This window comes from Perna viridis, chromosome 8 (assembly GCF_037379345.1).
Source record: "Perna viridis isolate PV_CMFRI_1.1 ecotype Kerala chromosome 8, ASM3737934v1, whole genome shotgun sequence".
NCBI classification, from domain to species: Eukaryota; Metazoa; Mollusca; class Bivalvia; order Mytilida; family Mytilidae; genus Perna; species Perna viridis.
The window spans coordinates 39729479-39744532 of record NC_142452.1 but is presented as its reverse complement, the minus strand read 5'-3'; the positions used below and the strand labels follow the sequence as shown (position 1 = coordinate 39744532).

Below are 15054 nucleotides of genomic sequence, written 5' to 3'. Positions count from 1 at the left end.
TGTATGTTTTTGGTCGATATTTAGCACAGTTGGTGGTATGCACATGTACATAATGTACAAGGATCGCTTCTGCAGACCAGTTACCGAGGATATATTTTCTGGCAAAATTATTCATCCCACGAACATCATCAATACAATAATTAATTACGACTTTCCAATTTCGAAACAATTTATGACGAAGCTGAAAGATAAAATTTCCACTTTTTGGTTAGCAACAACAGAAAATTCTAACTTCTGACAAACAAGATTCTTACTAACTGCTAAAGAAATTTATTAATAGAACCGTTTTTTTTCGATCACCTGATCCTATATTCGATTCTTTCGATATTGATGATAACACGTCAACATTGCACCTTTACATTTAATATAAGATAGTTTCTGTCGACTGTTTACTTGCAAGTACTCTGAAAAAAAGGAAAAAAAGTGGAACAAAAATTAGAAACAAGATCAATGCCTGGACCTGCTTTGCACTACAGCTGCGTGTGATTTATAGTTGCTGAGGAAAATACGACGAAAGAGGTGTTAATGACGGAGACACGGAACTACAGTTACTGTACTTAATTCCAATAAATATCAGAGGACCTAAATTTCATGATAATATGCACAACAACTTATCGTATTCTTGTTACAAACCAAGTTTTATGAAATTCAGTTGGGTAGTTTTAGAGGTGTTCCGATGACAAGCTGAAGAGTTACGGATGGCTGACAGACGGACGGAGTGACCAAACTCCTAGACCTACTTCCGCCTTTAGCGACGCATGGAAAAAGAAAGTTTTAATACATACATGTTTTCGGCTTCGCAACTATGGGTTAAACATGTTATTTTCCTGTATAAAATTCAGACACTGCCAGTGGTAAAGTGATTCATGGTGTAGAAAAACCCACCAAACAAACGATGCTTTTTCACTCTACATATGATATATTTTCACATAGCGATGTTCATATTTCTGTATTAATTCTGCACTTTTGATAAAGGCATATATTTATCTCCCACTAAAATCAACCAAATCAAACAAACCCAAGAACGATAACTCTTGCAAAGTGCTGATTTCATGTACAATCTGTATAATATTTATCTCAAAAGTGCAACAACCAAATGAAAAACTAATTCTTGTTCTGTGATCAGAAACTGTTTCTGAGCAAGAATTAAAACTGAATTCGGTGTTTTTTTTCACATGCATGAAATCAACTCCTGTCTGATTGTTATAAACACTGCAACTTTCAAAAAGACTTCCTTAAAATATTTTTTTTAAAAACCTGAAGGCTTGCTTTCACACTTTTTCCAAATACCGCACTATGAAAACTGTTTGAGGTTTTGTCACTGCAGTACTGTCATTTTTGACCGAAATGGAATTTTACTTGATAACATATCAAAAATACCTAGGAGCGAATCCAGGGTGGTCTGGGGATGGTACTCCTCCTTGTGTTTTCTTGATTTCGTGCAGAGTTTGGGAGAGGAATGAGTAAATAGCAGCCAGGACCGTTTTTAGAAACCGCTGGACCTGCCCAGGCCTGAATATAGGATCTTTTTTAGAGAAAAAATCCAAAAGGAGTATCATAAATAAATGGGATTCGTCCTTACCGCAAAAAAAATTGAACTTAAAGTTGATAAAAATTGTAGTGGAGTCCTTGACATCGGTAACAAATTTTATTCAAACGATCATTTTGACCAACTACAGAAAACAAATACATCATTCGAAAACATGAACAACGCAAGTATTTCAATGGTGAAGTGTAGGTGTTTGTAAGAATCAGGCAAAATGGGAAAAATCAGAAACAAGCATGTCAAACCCGACCGATCTGACAATAAAATATCACTCGAGGATGCTTTCTCTATTTGAAAAGACCATTACTTGATCACTGCATCATTGGATTTGCTCTTAAATTGTTTTATAGAATCTTAGAAAAATGATCTTTTTGACAGAGTTATTTTCCCTTGGAATGTTCATTTCAGTGCATTTCAATGAAATTGTAACTCAATGGTCTAGCATGGTATGGAAAATCTTGTCTGATTTCCTTGATTCTGATTGTGCAAATAGTAAAATCACACCATCAAAATGATGGGTTTTTCATACCATGTTTCGCCTACTGCTTGATTTTTACAGGGACTGTCACTTAAAGCTTTTTGCATCAAGACAACTTATGACCAAATATTTAGTTCCTTGGAGCAAGTCAGCGACTCATCCATAGACGTTTAAAGGAGAAGGAAAATTATTGAAACGCGTGGTTTTCCACGCTTTCAATTGCTCATTTCCCCCAAAATTATGCACGGAATCAACGAAAATTTTAACGAAGAAGATAAGGGCGTCCAAACCTTGAAACCCAAAAGTTGCCAGCATTTTAAACAGGAAATTCCACGATGTTAATCAGAAATCGCTGCAGATAGCACAACAATTTTTTGATGCGTAAATGAAGTTAATAAGACTGTAATGAAATCTTTTTTTGTATATAAGACAAACTTACCCCATCGCAAGAATCTTTGCAAACAAAAAAGTTACAACTTATATTCAGTTTGCTTTTTTTCTTGATTTGAAACAATTTGAACACTGGACTAAAAGCCTCTGTGCCTTTCATTATAAAACCATCCGTTTTCTTTATCGGCCATCCCGTTCCGCATCTGCAGTTAAAACTATAATTATGAACATATCCCTCCCCCACCAAAAAAAATGTCGGAATATTTCACCAAGGGAATAATTGAAACATTTTCTTTATCTGTAAGATCAAAACTTTCAGAAGGAACATTTTTAAATTTCAAAGGCATTAACTTCAAGAAGGCGTCTTTTCTTTACCCAATTCAGTTGAACACTTTATTGGACTGATCCTATGGATGATTACTTATTTCATTCTATCTAAGTACTTTTGTTCAGGACAACTTAAATAAAAACCATAATTATAACAACTTTCGTCGAAACAAAACTGTTAACTGACTTTTGGGCCAGGTAAGCTAAAAAGGGGCTCACAAAAGTCCGAGTTGCTCACCTGGTTTCATTTCGCCTTGCTTAACCATGCAACTCGAACAAGAAGCAATACTACAACTTCGACCTGTGAAGAATACTGGTGGTCTTATTAATTGAAATGTTTTCTATCCATTATGGTTTTTTTTTCAATATATTGGCTAAAACTGAAAAAAAAACGTCTGTCTTCAACTTCGATCTCATAAAGACTTTTGTCAGCTATATTATGAAGATCATTTTATCTATTTATCTATCATGGGTTAAAATTGAAAAGAAACATATATTTTTTGCCCTTCAAGTGCAATAACTCTGACAAGGAGTGGTCCAATAACTTCGACCTAGTGAAGACTTTTATAAAGATCTTCAAGTCGAGGGAGGAAAGCCATTTTCAGTTTTTCTCTATCCCTAATAATTTGTTAGATATACGTGGCTTTACCCCAACACAAAATGTATGCTCTATAAATAGACATGATGGCAATGTTTTGTAGGGTAGTCAAGGACGTTAAAAACCCCCATCATTGACTGTTTTTGTAAACGCACTTTTTGTGCAGGATATCCTAATGAACATTGATGGCAACCTTAATTAAAATCTGTCAAGTAGTTTCTGTGTAAATCGTTGGAACAAATTTACATACGATGACGACGACGAATGCCAATTCATGTCAATAGTTTATATGGTCCTATGGGCCAGAGGAGCTAAAAGGTCAACTCTTGCTCCTACGTACGTGTACAAACTGTAATACGTAAACCATGAAACTTGAAAACATCTCCCAGACATCGATTTCTATGGATGTCTGTGAGACTTATATAAAACACATATTTCACAAAAACTTCACTAAAAGCTATTAAGTACAAAAATACTAATAGTATACATTGTTATATTGCAAATTTCGCTATGCTGTACACATTTTTCAAAGAGTAACATCTCTTCAGCAGCATTTATTTTAAAATAAAAAGGAAAATCTGAATCGAAAAAGTATTGTATACAAGAGGTACTGAAAACCAAAGCTATCGAATTAGTACACGTAAGAGAGGGTTTCTACCATGTGCAATACAGAGAATGGAGCCTCAGTATCTGATGGATTGCGCTTTATATCAACATTAATGTGAAGTTACATCGGTGTGTTGCCAGGAACGTACATTATACCCATACCACCTCATACTACAGAAAAAAAACCCATTAGAATTGTTTTCTATAAAACGTCGCATGTAGGTAATACAAGCGGGTTTTAAATTTCGTACAAAAAATAATGAATGATATCCCATCAGTCTGCAAACAGAAAGCATAATATAGCTACCCTGTATTACGCATGTTTCTCGTTAATTTTCAGATACATGTACTGGTAGACATGTCATTAACCATAGCCTATCTAAAGAACCTTTGTCTTAACTGCGGGATAGTTTATTTGCAAGCATACTTCCGCCAGGCAGAGCCATCCCCGCAGAAGTCTGATAGGATATTCAAAATGATTACCGCATGATAACACAAATCGGTCTATCTGGCAAGTGTATCAGATACAATGTACATGCAAATCATATAAATCACTACTCTATATCATAGTAAGAACATGGAATTTTTAATAGATAATTAAGTGCCTAGATACTATTTTAACGACGAAGTAGTTCTACAGAAAGAGGCCAAAAAGGGGGTCATTAGTACCTGAATATTGACTGTTTACTTTAAATATTCCCAAAGTTCCATGCAAACTTACCCTTGAACAAGTATCTGGAGTCTTTTCTTTTTATCATCAGAAAATACCTCACAATTAGACACAGTGAACGCTGTGTCTCCTGGTGCCGCTGAAAAAAAAAATTCTGACAAGATTATACTTCAGAATCTTTCAATAAAAATTTATATGCTCTAAAAATATCATTATATCAGCAGAGCAAGGAGGTGGATAAAATGTAAGAAGATTGTTACTCGGAGTAAAGGAAATATCCGTAAATGTATAGGTTACAGACCACCAATTCAACCAATGAGCATTTGGAACGTACGCAAAAATAGTCCTACCCAGAAATTACCCCTGTTCCTCATAGCGCTGTGAAAAAAGTTCTCATCTTATTTAAAAAAATTAAACAGTTTCTGAAAGGACAAACATTTCAGTACATTTTATAGGTGCATTTTGCTTCTTGTGATGTGAAGCCTAATCTCCATAATGATTTCTAAATATACCCCTATCTTGTGAAAACACTGGGATTTCCCATGCTATTTATAGACACTTCACTTCCGGTGACCAGTACTGCACTGCAAGTCTGCTAACCTCACATGCCATTCTGAGGATTGTGAGCTGACATATGTAGAATCATGCTGATATATAGTCCTCTGCAGGTTAAAGTTAAGGTAAAGTCCAGAGAAGCCATTGAATATTGTGAAATTTGCATAGAAGCCTATGGGAAGTGGAATTAGTGGTTTCTAGCCTATATATAGTTACATCTAAAATGGCGGACGCGGATTCGGCTCCTCAGTATTTATATCGGCGATTTTGTGAATATTATTCATTATTCAGTATTTCATGTCTTATCACTGGATTTGGAAATTAACTACCCAAATTGCTTTCGCGATAATTTGTTCAAATAATATAGAAATTGGCCTTACAAATAAAATGCATTAACGTGTGTAAGTGTTTATCAATAATCTTTGAAAAAGATTCAGGCTAAATAGACCCTTTTTTGCTAAATGTGGGATAGCCAAAAGACAGGCAGACAGACTACGTCCTATATACCCGAAAAAAAAGTTTGTTCGGCATATGATACATTTCCTCAAATAAAAGCAGAGACGCCTGAACAATTCTACGCTTTGTAAATCTCAAGGTAAACAGATAGGAGTTGAATTATAGGATCCATTGTAATTAATTGGAAAGAGTGAATAATCAAAATATTATCATGACTGTCGAAGAACGCCAAGATTTAACGAGTGTTCGGAACTTGTTCCGCGCACGAGTTTAATCCTCAAGCGTTCTTGGGACGAGTGATCATATTTTGGTTATTCACGAAAACCAACTGATTATCCTATTTATTATATAGTCTAAGATTTTTTTCATAATTTATCGGTATTTTCAACATGAATTTTAAATTCTGTGATTGGCGTATTGATATATAAGTTGTGACGTTTTGGCAGGAGAAAGTCCGAGAGCGAAATTACCAAATTTATTTCAGTGTGAATTATCGAAATTTATTACAATGGGAACATTCGATAAAACACTGCTATCCATATAATAAGTGCTTACATTCCAAGCAGGAATGACACATTAAAAAGCCATCACGCCAACGGCCAGTAGAAGTTTACAGATACACACATGCCAATGATGTGAGGACGAACAGACAGACAAAATCATCTACTGTAGATACATATACTACATGTGTATGTTAAAAAGTAGACATATGGACCACAAAGAATTTTACACTGCTAATACAGGAAATATCCTCCCAACGAAAAAAAAAAAAATAAAAACAAACATTTTTTATCCTTGAAAACTTGCCAATTCTCTTTAAAACCAAATGGTTATATACTATTTAACTAAAAAAACTTACGTGTCATAACCGCCTTGAATATAACAAAATCCCCCGCCCTTGGAGAAGAAAGTGGGAGATCTTTGTGAGTACGAAGGCCGACAGTGTAGGACGATTGGGACTTAGGTCCAGAGGGTTGAGCCATTACTGTAGGAGCAGATACTCTGAAGAAGAGGTTTAAACACTGATTTCATATTTCAGGAGCAATAGGGGTGACAAAATTTTAACATTTTGGTTGTAATTTGCCTCTGATATGACACTTTCTAAAACGTAAGTAAAATGTTATATCAATATAATAATAATCATAATCATACAAAAATCATATTTTTTTATTGGATAAGCATGTGTTATTTTGGTCTATTCCTTTCTTCAACCCCCCTAGAAATGATCGGTATATATCTGAGTTATTGCACCATGAACACTTGAGTTTCTTAATTAAAGGTTAAGCACATGTGCATAAAAGTGTGATGTACCAAAAAGAGTACTCAGTATATTATAACACATATTGTCCCCAGCAGATGGTGATACACCGAGTTTCATACTCAGAAAATATATCGCCCTCCACTACGTCTCAGGCAACATATTTACCTCGTGTGTTACTTCGGTATACCACCCTCTACTACAGGCAATAGGTGTATAATGAATTAATCTGTCTTCAGTGGTTTCATAAAATGTGACTTCCAAAGTGCGCTTAAGCAAAGAAAATTAAGACATTTAACCATAGGAGACGATTCAAATAACAGAAAACGTCTTAAGATACGGTTAAGAAGGCAAGTAGGTTAATGCAAACGTCATAGGAAACGGTTAAACAAATACAAGGGTCAAAGGGGACCGTTAAGTTAAGACACAATATTACAGTAAAGCATCATAATTTATGCAGTGCCGCCCGGGTCCAAGACGCCTGCGGAGTAACCCACTGTTGTTGCATATATCGTAGGAAAATGTTGACAAAAACGTGGACCCCACTTTTCTGTAAGCTCTATCCAATTAAAAATATCTGGGTCCGTCTCTGATACGCCAATCACTCGACCAATCTTATACTTACTTTGGGGGTTCAGAAGTACTTGTGTGATTACCATTGGCTATCATGGTATAGTAACATCTAATATCAAAATGTTTATCTTTAGGGGTATCAAATCTTTCCATAAACATTCTAACTTTTACTCGACCAACATAAATTGTATGAATGTCTGAATCTCTCTGTAAAAAAAAAAAAACAATGAAATTACTGAAGGATCAGTTTTATATGAATGCATGTCTCCTCAAAAATCAAGTTAAATGGATATGAATTCAAACATGTTCGCACTGAACAGAACAACTTTATTGTTACAGAGCTGCCTTTTGATTGTTATGGGGGTTGGGATGGGGTACATGTACATGTATGATAAAAGTAAACAAAATATTAAGGTAATAATATCAGAATGATCGTGCTAAGTCAAAAGGAAAAAAATCAGAAAAAGAAAGTTTAAGGAAAATTTGGAAAATGTAAACAATGATCAGAAAAATGTACCTTTTGTTCAATTACCTTGAAAATCAACAGTGTTCAAGATATTGATAAGGGCAACCAACAATGTACTGTATCTAATTTGATCCCAGAGCAATTGAAGTAAGCTGATTCTAGAGTGTCCACAAACATACATGTATAATATACAGTCTAAAAATCGCAATTTATCACTTAACTGATGGTACATGAAAGGTAAATGAAATGGTACAACAAAAATAAAGAGGAGTTGCAAGTTACATCAAATTCCTTTCAGTGGCGTAGAAGCAGTAGCGGAAAAAGAGGGATACCCTCTGTATAACGGAAGTATGGACGGAAGACCGGAATCCATACTATATTATACTGGGGGTGTAGAATAAAAAGACAGGAGAACGATGTTTGGTGAAAAGTCCAGGATGACACTGACAGTTGGCTAACTCAGGACAGGCTAGAATAAAAGGTAATAATGCAGTTCAGAAATTATACTGAAAACAAAATCCAGGACACAAAACTTGATCCTAGCCAACCCACCCCTGGAAATAAAATGGTTGCTAACTTAATGTAAACTGGGCAGGTCGTTCGTGCAGCATTGAGAATGGACGTGTGAGTTGTGTTAAAATTCAAATAACATTTTTTTTAAATGTAAATACACCTTCTGGAAGGATTTTAGTAAAAACAAATACGGTTTATCCAGAAAACCCCCTTCACCGCAAAAAGAAAAAAAGACAGAATAAAACAAAAACAAAAATAAAAATAAGAATAAAAAATAAAAAAATGCCAAACGCGTTTACGGAACAGATGGGATTTCAGGATTCAATTCTACAATGTACCGTTAGAGTGCACGTGTTGTTTCCAGTTCCATCATTGTTGTGCAGTGGGACGGTGAGGTCAAACCTATCCTTCTGATCGTCAGTTGGTGTAAACGAACATTCGCGTTTGTCCCCATCCCCAGAAAACACGACCTGCTGGGCTGCTCCTACATATTCAATCTGCACAGAATTCATGCTTAGAGCATTACACTGAAGTATAACTGAAACAAATTAAGGAGGTAGACCTAGAGTAAGGGAAAAAAAACTCCTGAAAATCAGTGGAACGTTTGTATTCAGCATTTTACATCAATCTCTTATAAGCATCAAAGTAACTTGGACTGATTTCATTCTGTTTCAAAGGAAAGCTTGAAAGACTTTGATGATATTGAATATGACACAAAAATATCAATGATTTCAATAGTTATATTCCTTTTCCTAGGGCTACTGCCTTAAGTAAAATGTAACTTGGAAATTCTAAACAATACATGTACATGTAGTACTGCGCTTGTAACAGCTATTTTAAGTAGCGATGCCTTCTTTTTTTCTTTCTTTTTGAACCGTGTCAAAGTTCCTCTTTCCTTTTCATTCTCTTTGGACATGGCATTTAATAAGCAACTCGGCGATGCAGAGGACACTTACCCTCCCGGTGCACCTGAACCATGATTCCAGTATTCAATGGAGTACAGCTGGTTGCTCATTCAATTTTCATAGGTGTGTGTCTATATTCATTGTCCGTTTGTTGTCCCTTTATTGTTTCTTCTTGATCACAGTTTTAGTCCTGGTTCGTTTGATTTACCAACACACAGGAGTAGACAGGTCAATCGCGTTTACATTCTTGAAATATGAATTTAAAAAGACCAATTTAAAGTGGTTTACAAGCATCGGCTGTCTAAAAAGGGATCTCCATGCCCAATATCAAATTGAACTATTCAGTACAGAAACTAATGAATGTTGATTGCATGGCATACGCGCTTAAAGGTAAACTGTAAAAAAAATGTTTTTTTTTCGTGAGGTGAGAACTACAATAAACAATATGTGTTGTGTATTGTGGTTATTAAGGAAGACGCTGAAAAATTTGATTAAAATTCAATGCAGTTATCTTTCCTTTGTTACAAAATAGGTAACATTTGGTTACTCTCATTTTACTATTATCAGGATCAATGGGCAGCTTATACCTGGTTGTACTGCAGTTCAAAATTTGTATTTTTTTAATCCTGAAACTCGTTCCTTATTTGTACACGGGCTTCGAACCCCCCCCCCCAAAAAAAAAAAAAAAAAAAAAAAATAAATAAAAAAAAATAAAAAAATAAAAAAAATAAAATTAAATGAATAAATAAATAAATAAATAAATAAATAAATAAAATAAAATAAAATAAAATAAAATAAAATAAAATAAATAAATAAACAGAAGCATATGTTTTTGTATTTGTTTGCCAGGATTTATATCACACTTATATAAATTCCAAAATTTCTGCTTTTTATAATTCTTCAAACCTTTCTTTGAACATACATGATGTCTGTAAGTATGACGTGGACGCTCGAATAATTGAGTGCGAAAAAGGAATGATCTTGATTCTTTTACCGATTGTGGAACACATACAGGCATATACTGAAAACAAAAAGCTTTCGCGACAAAATGATTTATCGATGGAAGTACTTCAACATAATAATGAAGTAGTTATGTTGGGGTACGTGATTGTCCCTTTCTGACATAATAAACTGAGACGTTGTATAAAAATATAATAAAAAAAAACTTTTTAAACAAAATAGGGGCCGCCCCCGAATCCGCCAGTGTCTTACTAAATTGTATTCATACCTCCCTCAATTACCACAGCCATGTAGGACCAAACAGTTTCGCCATTATCATTCATTGTCTGACATGCGTACTCGCCTTCGTCGTCAAAATCTAACAGATAAATCTGAAGACTTGGCTTAGCAACAGTTCCGTCAGCAAATTTCTTTGCATCACCCGATATATTTAGGTAGGTCGTTGTCCCATTCACGGTCTTGTACCAACGAACTGACGTCACTGTAGGAGTCAACGGTCTTTTACACAAAATTTTGACATTATCCCCCTGGGAGACAACGTACCGTTTCACCGTATGGTCTAGAGTAAGAGAAAAAATATTATGGGCACTGAATACATGTAATTGCCATTGCTATATAACCAAACCCCGTCCAGACCTTAAAATTGTCCCGAGTTAGATAGGTGTTCGGTTTCCTAAAGTTAAAATCACATTTATATTTAATTTTATTGAAATGGACTTAAAAGTGTCTGGTTAAGACAGGATTTCGGTTTATTCAAGGTTAACTTTGGACGGATGTCACTGTAGTTTAAAATTATAGGCAACAGATCCCGATCTTGAGTTTATTGTTGATCGGTACGATCGAGGGGATCGACGTTGTTTCTATGCACTGTATTTAGAACCACACTACCGTCCCTTATTATCGGGTCATTTCTGCAATCTGTCAAATAAATAATAAATAGCTATATGTATGTTTGATAAGGGGCTAATTGGCAGAGAAGTAAAACAAAATAAATAAAATAAAAAATAAAACATTAAAACAAGTTACGGATATGATATACCAATAATAATGCTCTCCCAAGATATCAGCACAATGGCGGAAAAGGTGCTCCTGTGCGTGCATTTTCTCTATCAAATTAAAGCACCCTATCTATAATCACTGACACCAGAGTCATATCGTAAATCTCAATTTTGTTTGTTTTCACATTTAGCAGATGACGTTTTTTTTAGAGTTAAATTACAAAAAAAAGATGTATTATAATATCGGACTGTCAGGAATGAATCATAGTCTCGAACGTAGAGGTAAGTTATTTTTTTCCTTTCACGCCATTATTTTACGATTTCATGCTGATTTTGGAATAGTAACGTCCCTTTCTGTTTAACGTACAATGAAAGACAAATAAATATATAACATTCATAATGTGCCAGTAGCTTTGGTCAACGAACCACTACGTATCACTCCGCTAGCTTATAGACTCGGAGTCAGGGTTCATAAATCCTCTCAAATTGAGATTTTTCTCAAACCCATCCTCAATTCAAATTACGAGATCACTTGAAATTTAAAATTTTAGGAACTTCTCATCTTGATTTTTTTTATTAAAGCCATGCCTGATATACAGGATCTGAAGCAAAATCACTACTCGTAAATCCGCGAAGTATTGTACTAACTTGTATAAAGATGTGGTGTTTAGAACTGAGTGTTGCGGAGGAGTAAAGCTTTGAATAGCAAATATAGTTTACTGCCTGTGCAGGAGTTTGCTTTTTGGTGACACGTGATTGTACATTATTCTACGAATGATCAAATTACTGAGTCCTGCTAACAAGACTGCCGCACTTCATAATTACATCTATACACATAAATAAAATTGTTGTAATTGATCAGCAATGAACGTACCATCTTGGCAAAAACTACCGCTATACCCATCATTACAATCACACCGAAACTCTGACCCATGCGGTATACAAGTTCCTCCGTTTTGGCAGAGAGTGCTCAGACATGGACCTAAAACGACAATAATACACTTGTATATCTGTATCGCATATCAAAAGAGTACTCATACAGGGACCGAGACGACAAAAATGCATGTTTGTATCGTATAAAGTGCCTAGACATGGGATCGGAACGACAAAATGGTGTAACGAGGGCTATAAATCTGGTTTGACCCACCTTTCATTTTGAAATGCCTGCACCCAGTAAGGACCATTGCAATATTTTTCAACTTACCGGATTTTGCCCTGAAATTGTCATTTGTTATAACGACTTTCCTTTTGACTACCGTCTACTTTTTATCATATCGATAATTTTTTTATTACACTTCATTTAAAGGTATCTGCCCCTCAATTACAAGGAACTTATCGCAGTTAAACTTCATGAAGTTACTTTTGTTGTTAGGGCCTTTCAGAGCTCACTTAAAGGTGTGTTTACACTTATTGACGACCTTTTGGGGTTCTATGAAAGTACAGATGAGAGCAGCTCTAACCTCTTACAAAACTATTCTAGAACTGCCACAAAAAACAGCTCTGTGATATTTAAAATAGTTTTCGAACAATTCTAAAGCCAGCTCTTCTGACAAATCTAGCAGAGCAGGTTCTACTAGTAGAACTGTTCTCGTACAGCCAGCCCTGCCAAAACTGTCAGGGGAGCTGGCTGTAATAGTAAAACTGTTCTCGTAGAGCCGATACTGCTAGTTGAACTGTCATAAGAGCTGGCCCTAGAACTGTTCTATGACTGTTTTAGAACTGTCATAGAGCCGACTCTTTTGACAGTTCCCCTGAGAGGTTAGAACTGTCCTAGAGCCGACTCTTTTGACAGTTCCCTTGAGAGGTTAGAACTAATCTCATCTGTATGTACAATTTTGTATTTAGGTTATACGGTGGTGCATTTGTTGCGTTCACCATATCCGTTCTTTTTCTATTAATACCATATCGTCCTTCCATGGCTATTGCCAGACGCTTTCATTTACTGTCATTGTTCCCTTGTTTTGTCTTCACCATGACAGACACCTTACTTAATACTGGACCTATCAATATCGTGACTGTCGATTACTGACGCTTTAAAAGACCTTCCACCATCTTGATGACCGATTGCTGATGGCTTAGTTCTCAACAGCAGATGGCGCAACTAAATCTGCATTGTACCTCAGTCTTGACCACCGATAGCTGACGCCTTAACTGAACCTATCTCTATCTTGTCCATTAATATCTGACACTTCAGTGGACATTCCTCTACCCTGACAATTGATAACTGACACCTTAGTGAACCTACCTCTATCCTGGCCATTTATAACCAACACTTCAGTTGACCTACCTCTATCTTTTCCACTGATAACTGACACTTCATTGGAACTACCTCTATTTTGACCACTGATACAAGGAACTGCCACTTCAGTAGATCTACCTCTATCTTGACCAACGATAATTGAGACTTCAGTGGACTTACCTCCATCTTGACCACTAATAATGAACACTTCAGTGGACGTACCTTTAATTTGGCCACCCATAACCGACACATAAGTTGACCTACCTCTATTTTGGCCACTTGTAACCGACATATCAGTGGACCTACCTCTATCTTGACTACTGATAACAGACACTTCAAGGGAATTAACTCTATAGTGTCCACTGGTAACTGACACTTCGGCTTACCTACCTCTATATTGATCACTTCCATAAACGATTGACGCTTTACTGTTCCTACCTCTATCTTGTAAGTCGTTGACCGATGCTTTTCTGAAAGTTCTACTATCTCGACGTTTTAATGAATCTACTATATTTTTTCCGTTATGATCGACACTTAACGGGTCTTACCGCTATCGTTACCATGATGGACGATTTACTGGACTTACCGGTATCATTTCCGCCATGAGCAACAGTCACAGGTATAACCGAAAAGATGGTTGCTACCTGCAAAAAGATGTATATTTTTTTCTTTATTCTTTTTAACTAACTCCATCGTGCGTGAGTCAAAACCAACCAGAGGACAATACATATATGGTCTGAACTGAGTGGAGTTTCAAACAGATGCATGTATAAATGAAAAACGAACTCCAAATTTAAATTGGACTTATTTGTACGTGTCATAGCAAGGTATAAGTAGTAAATTGTAGTCAAAGAGTAATAGATATATAATGTTTATACTTATACCATTGTAATCAGAAAACAAACGTACAGAAATACACAAAGTATAAGACGAAGTCCTCATCATGAAAATGTCCGTCACTGGTGGGAAGAGTTTCGTCCCTGGGCGTGTTTGATTTCGCTTTCTTTCGGTGTGCTTGATTATGATGGTCTTTTGGTCTGCTTGATTTCGAGTTATTTTGTATGTTTGATAACGCTTATGATGGCCTTCTGTGTGATTTCTTTGTTTTGTTTATAATTTTATACAAAAATAATGTCTGGTTCAATGCCATTTTCAATTCGTTATAGACCTTTTTTTAATGAGCGATATAGTTAGAACCTTTCGGTTATGATGAAGGACAAAGCCAAAAAAGTTAAATTGATCTCCGTTAAAACTAAACTCGACCACCCAGGCTCCATCCTTTATTAGTTTATCATCACAAACAATTCTTGAAAAAATATCTCTCTAATTATATAAAAGGTCTCTTATACACCAGAAATAGCCTTGTAGTAAAAGTAATTTGCAGTTCTGAACCTGGCAGTATACCTGCGTTGGGCTAAAGATTGCTCAACGGAGTCTTTGACGTTGTATTGAACGTCAAACGTTGGATGACCCGAATAATTTGCATCTTCAATATATTTAAATGAGAAGACCTCGC

At 35.7% G+C, this 15054-nt stretch overlaps 1 protein-coding gene across 1 annotated transcript; it reads right to left on the bottom strand.

Annotated features, from left to right (window-relative positions):
- Positions 1 to 162: 162 nt before the first annotated feature.
- LOC148610461 (uncharacterized) lies at positions 163 to 14513 on the bottom strand. The gene is made up of 10 exons (XM_088541213.1): positions 14448 to 14513; positions 14125 to 14182; positions 12174 to 12281; positions 10570 to 10860; positions 8775 to 8974; positions 7510 to 7664; positions 6486 to 6628; positions 4667 to 4754; positions 2464 to 2617; positions 163 to 404 (listed from the first exon to the last, which is right to left on the bottom strand). The coding sequence occupies exons 1-10, from the start codon at positions 14481 to 14483 to the stop codon at positions 390 to 392; spliced, it is 1248 nt and encodes a 415-aa protein (XP_088397339.1). The 5' UTR covers positions 14484 to 14513; the 3' UTR covers positions 163 to 389.
- Between the last annotated feature and the right edge of the window lie 541 nt (positions 14514 to 15054).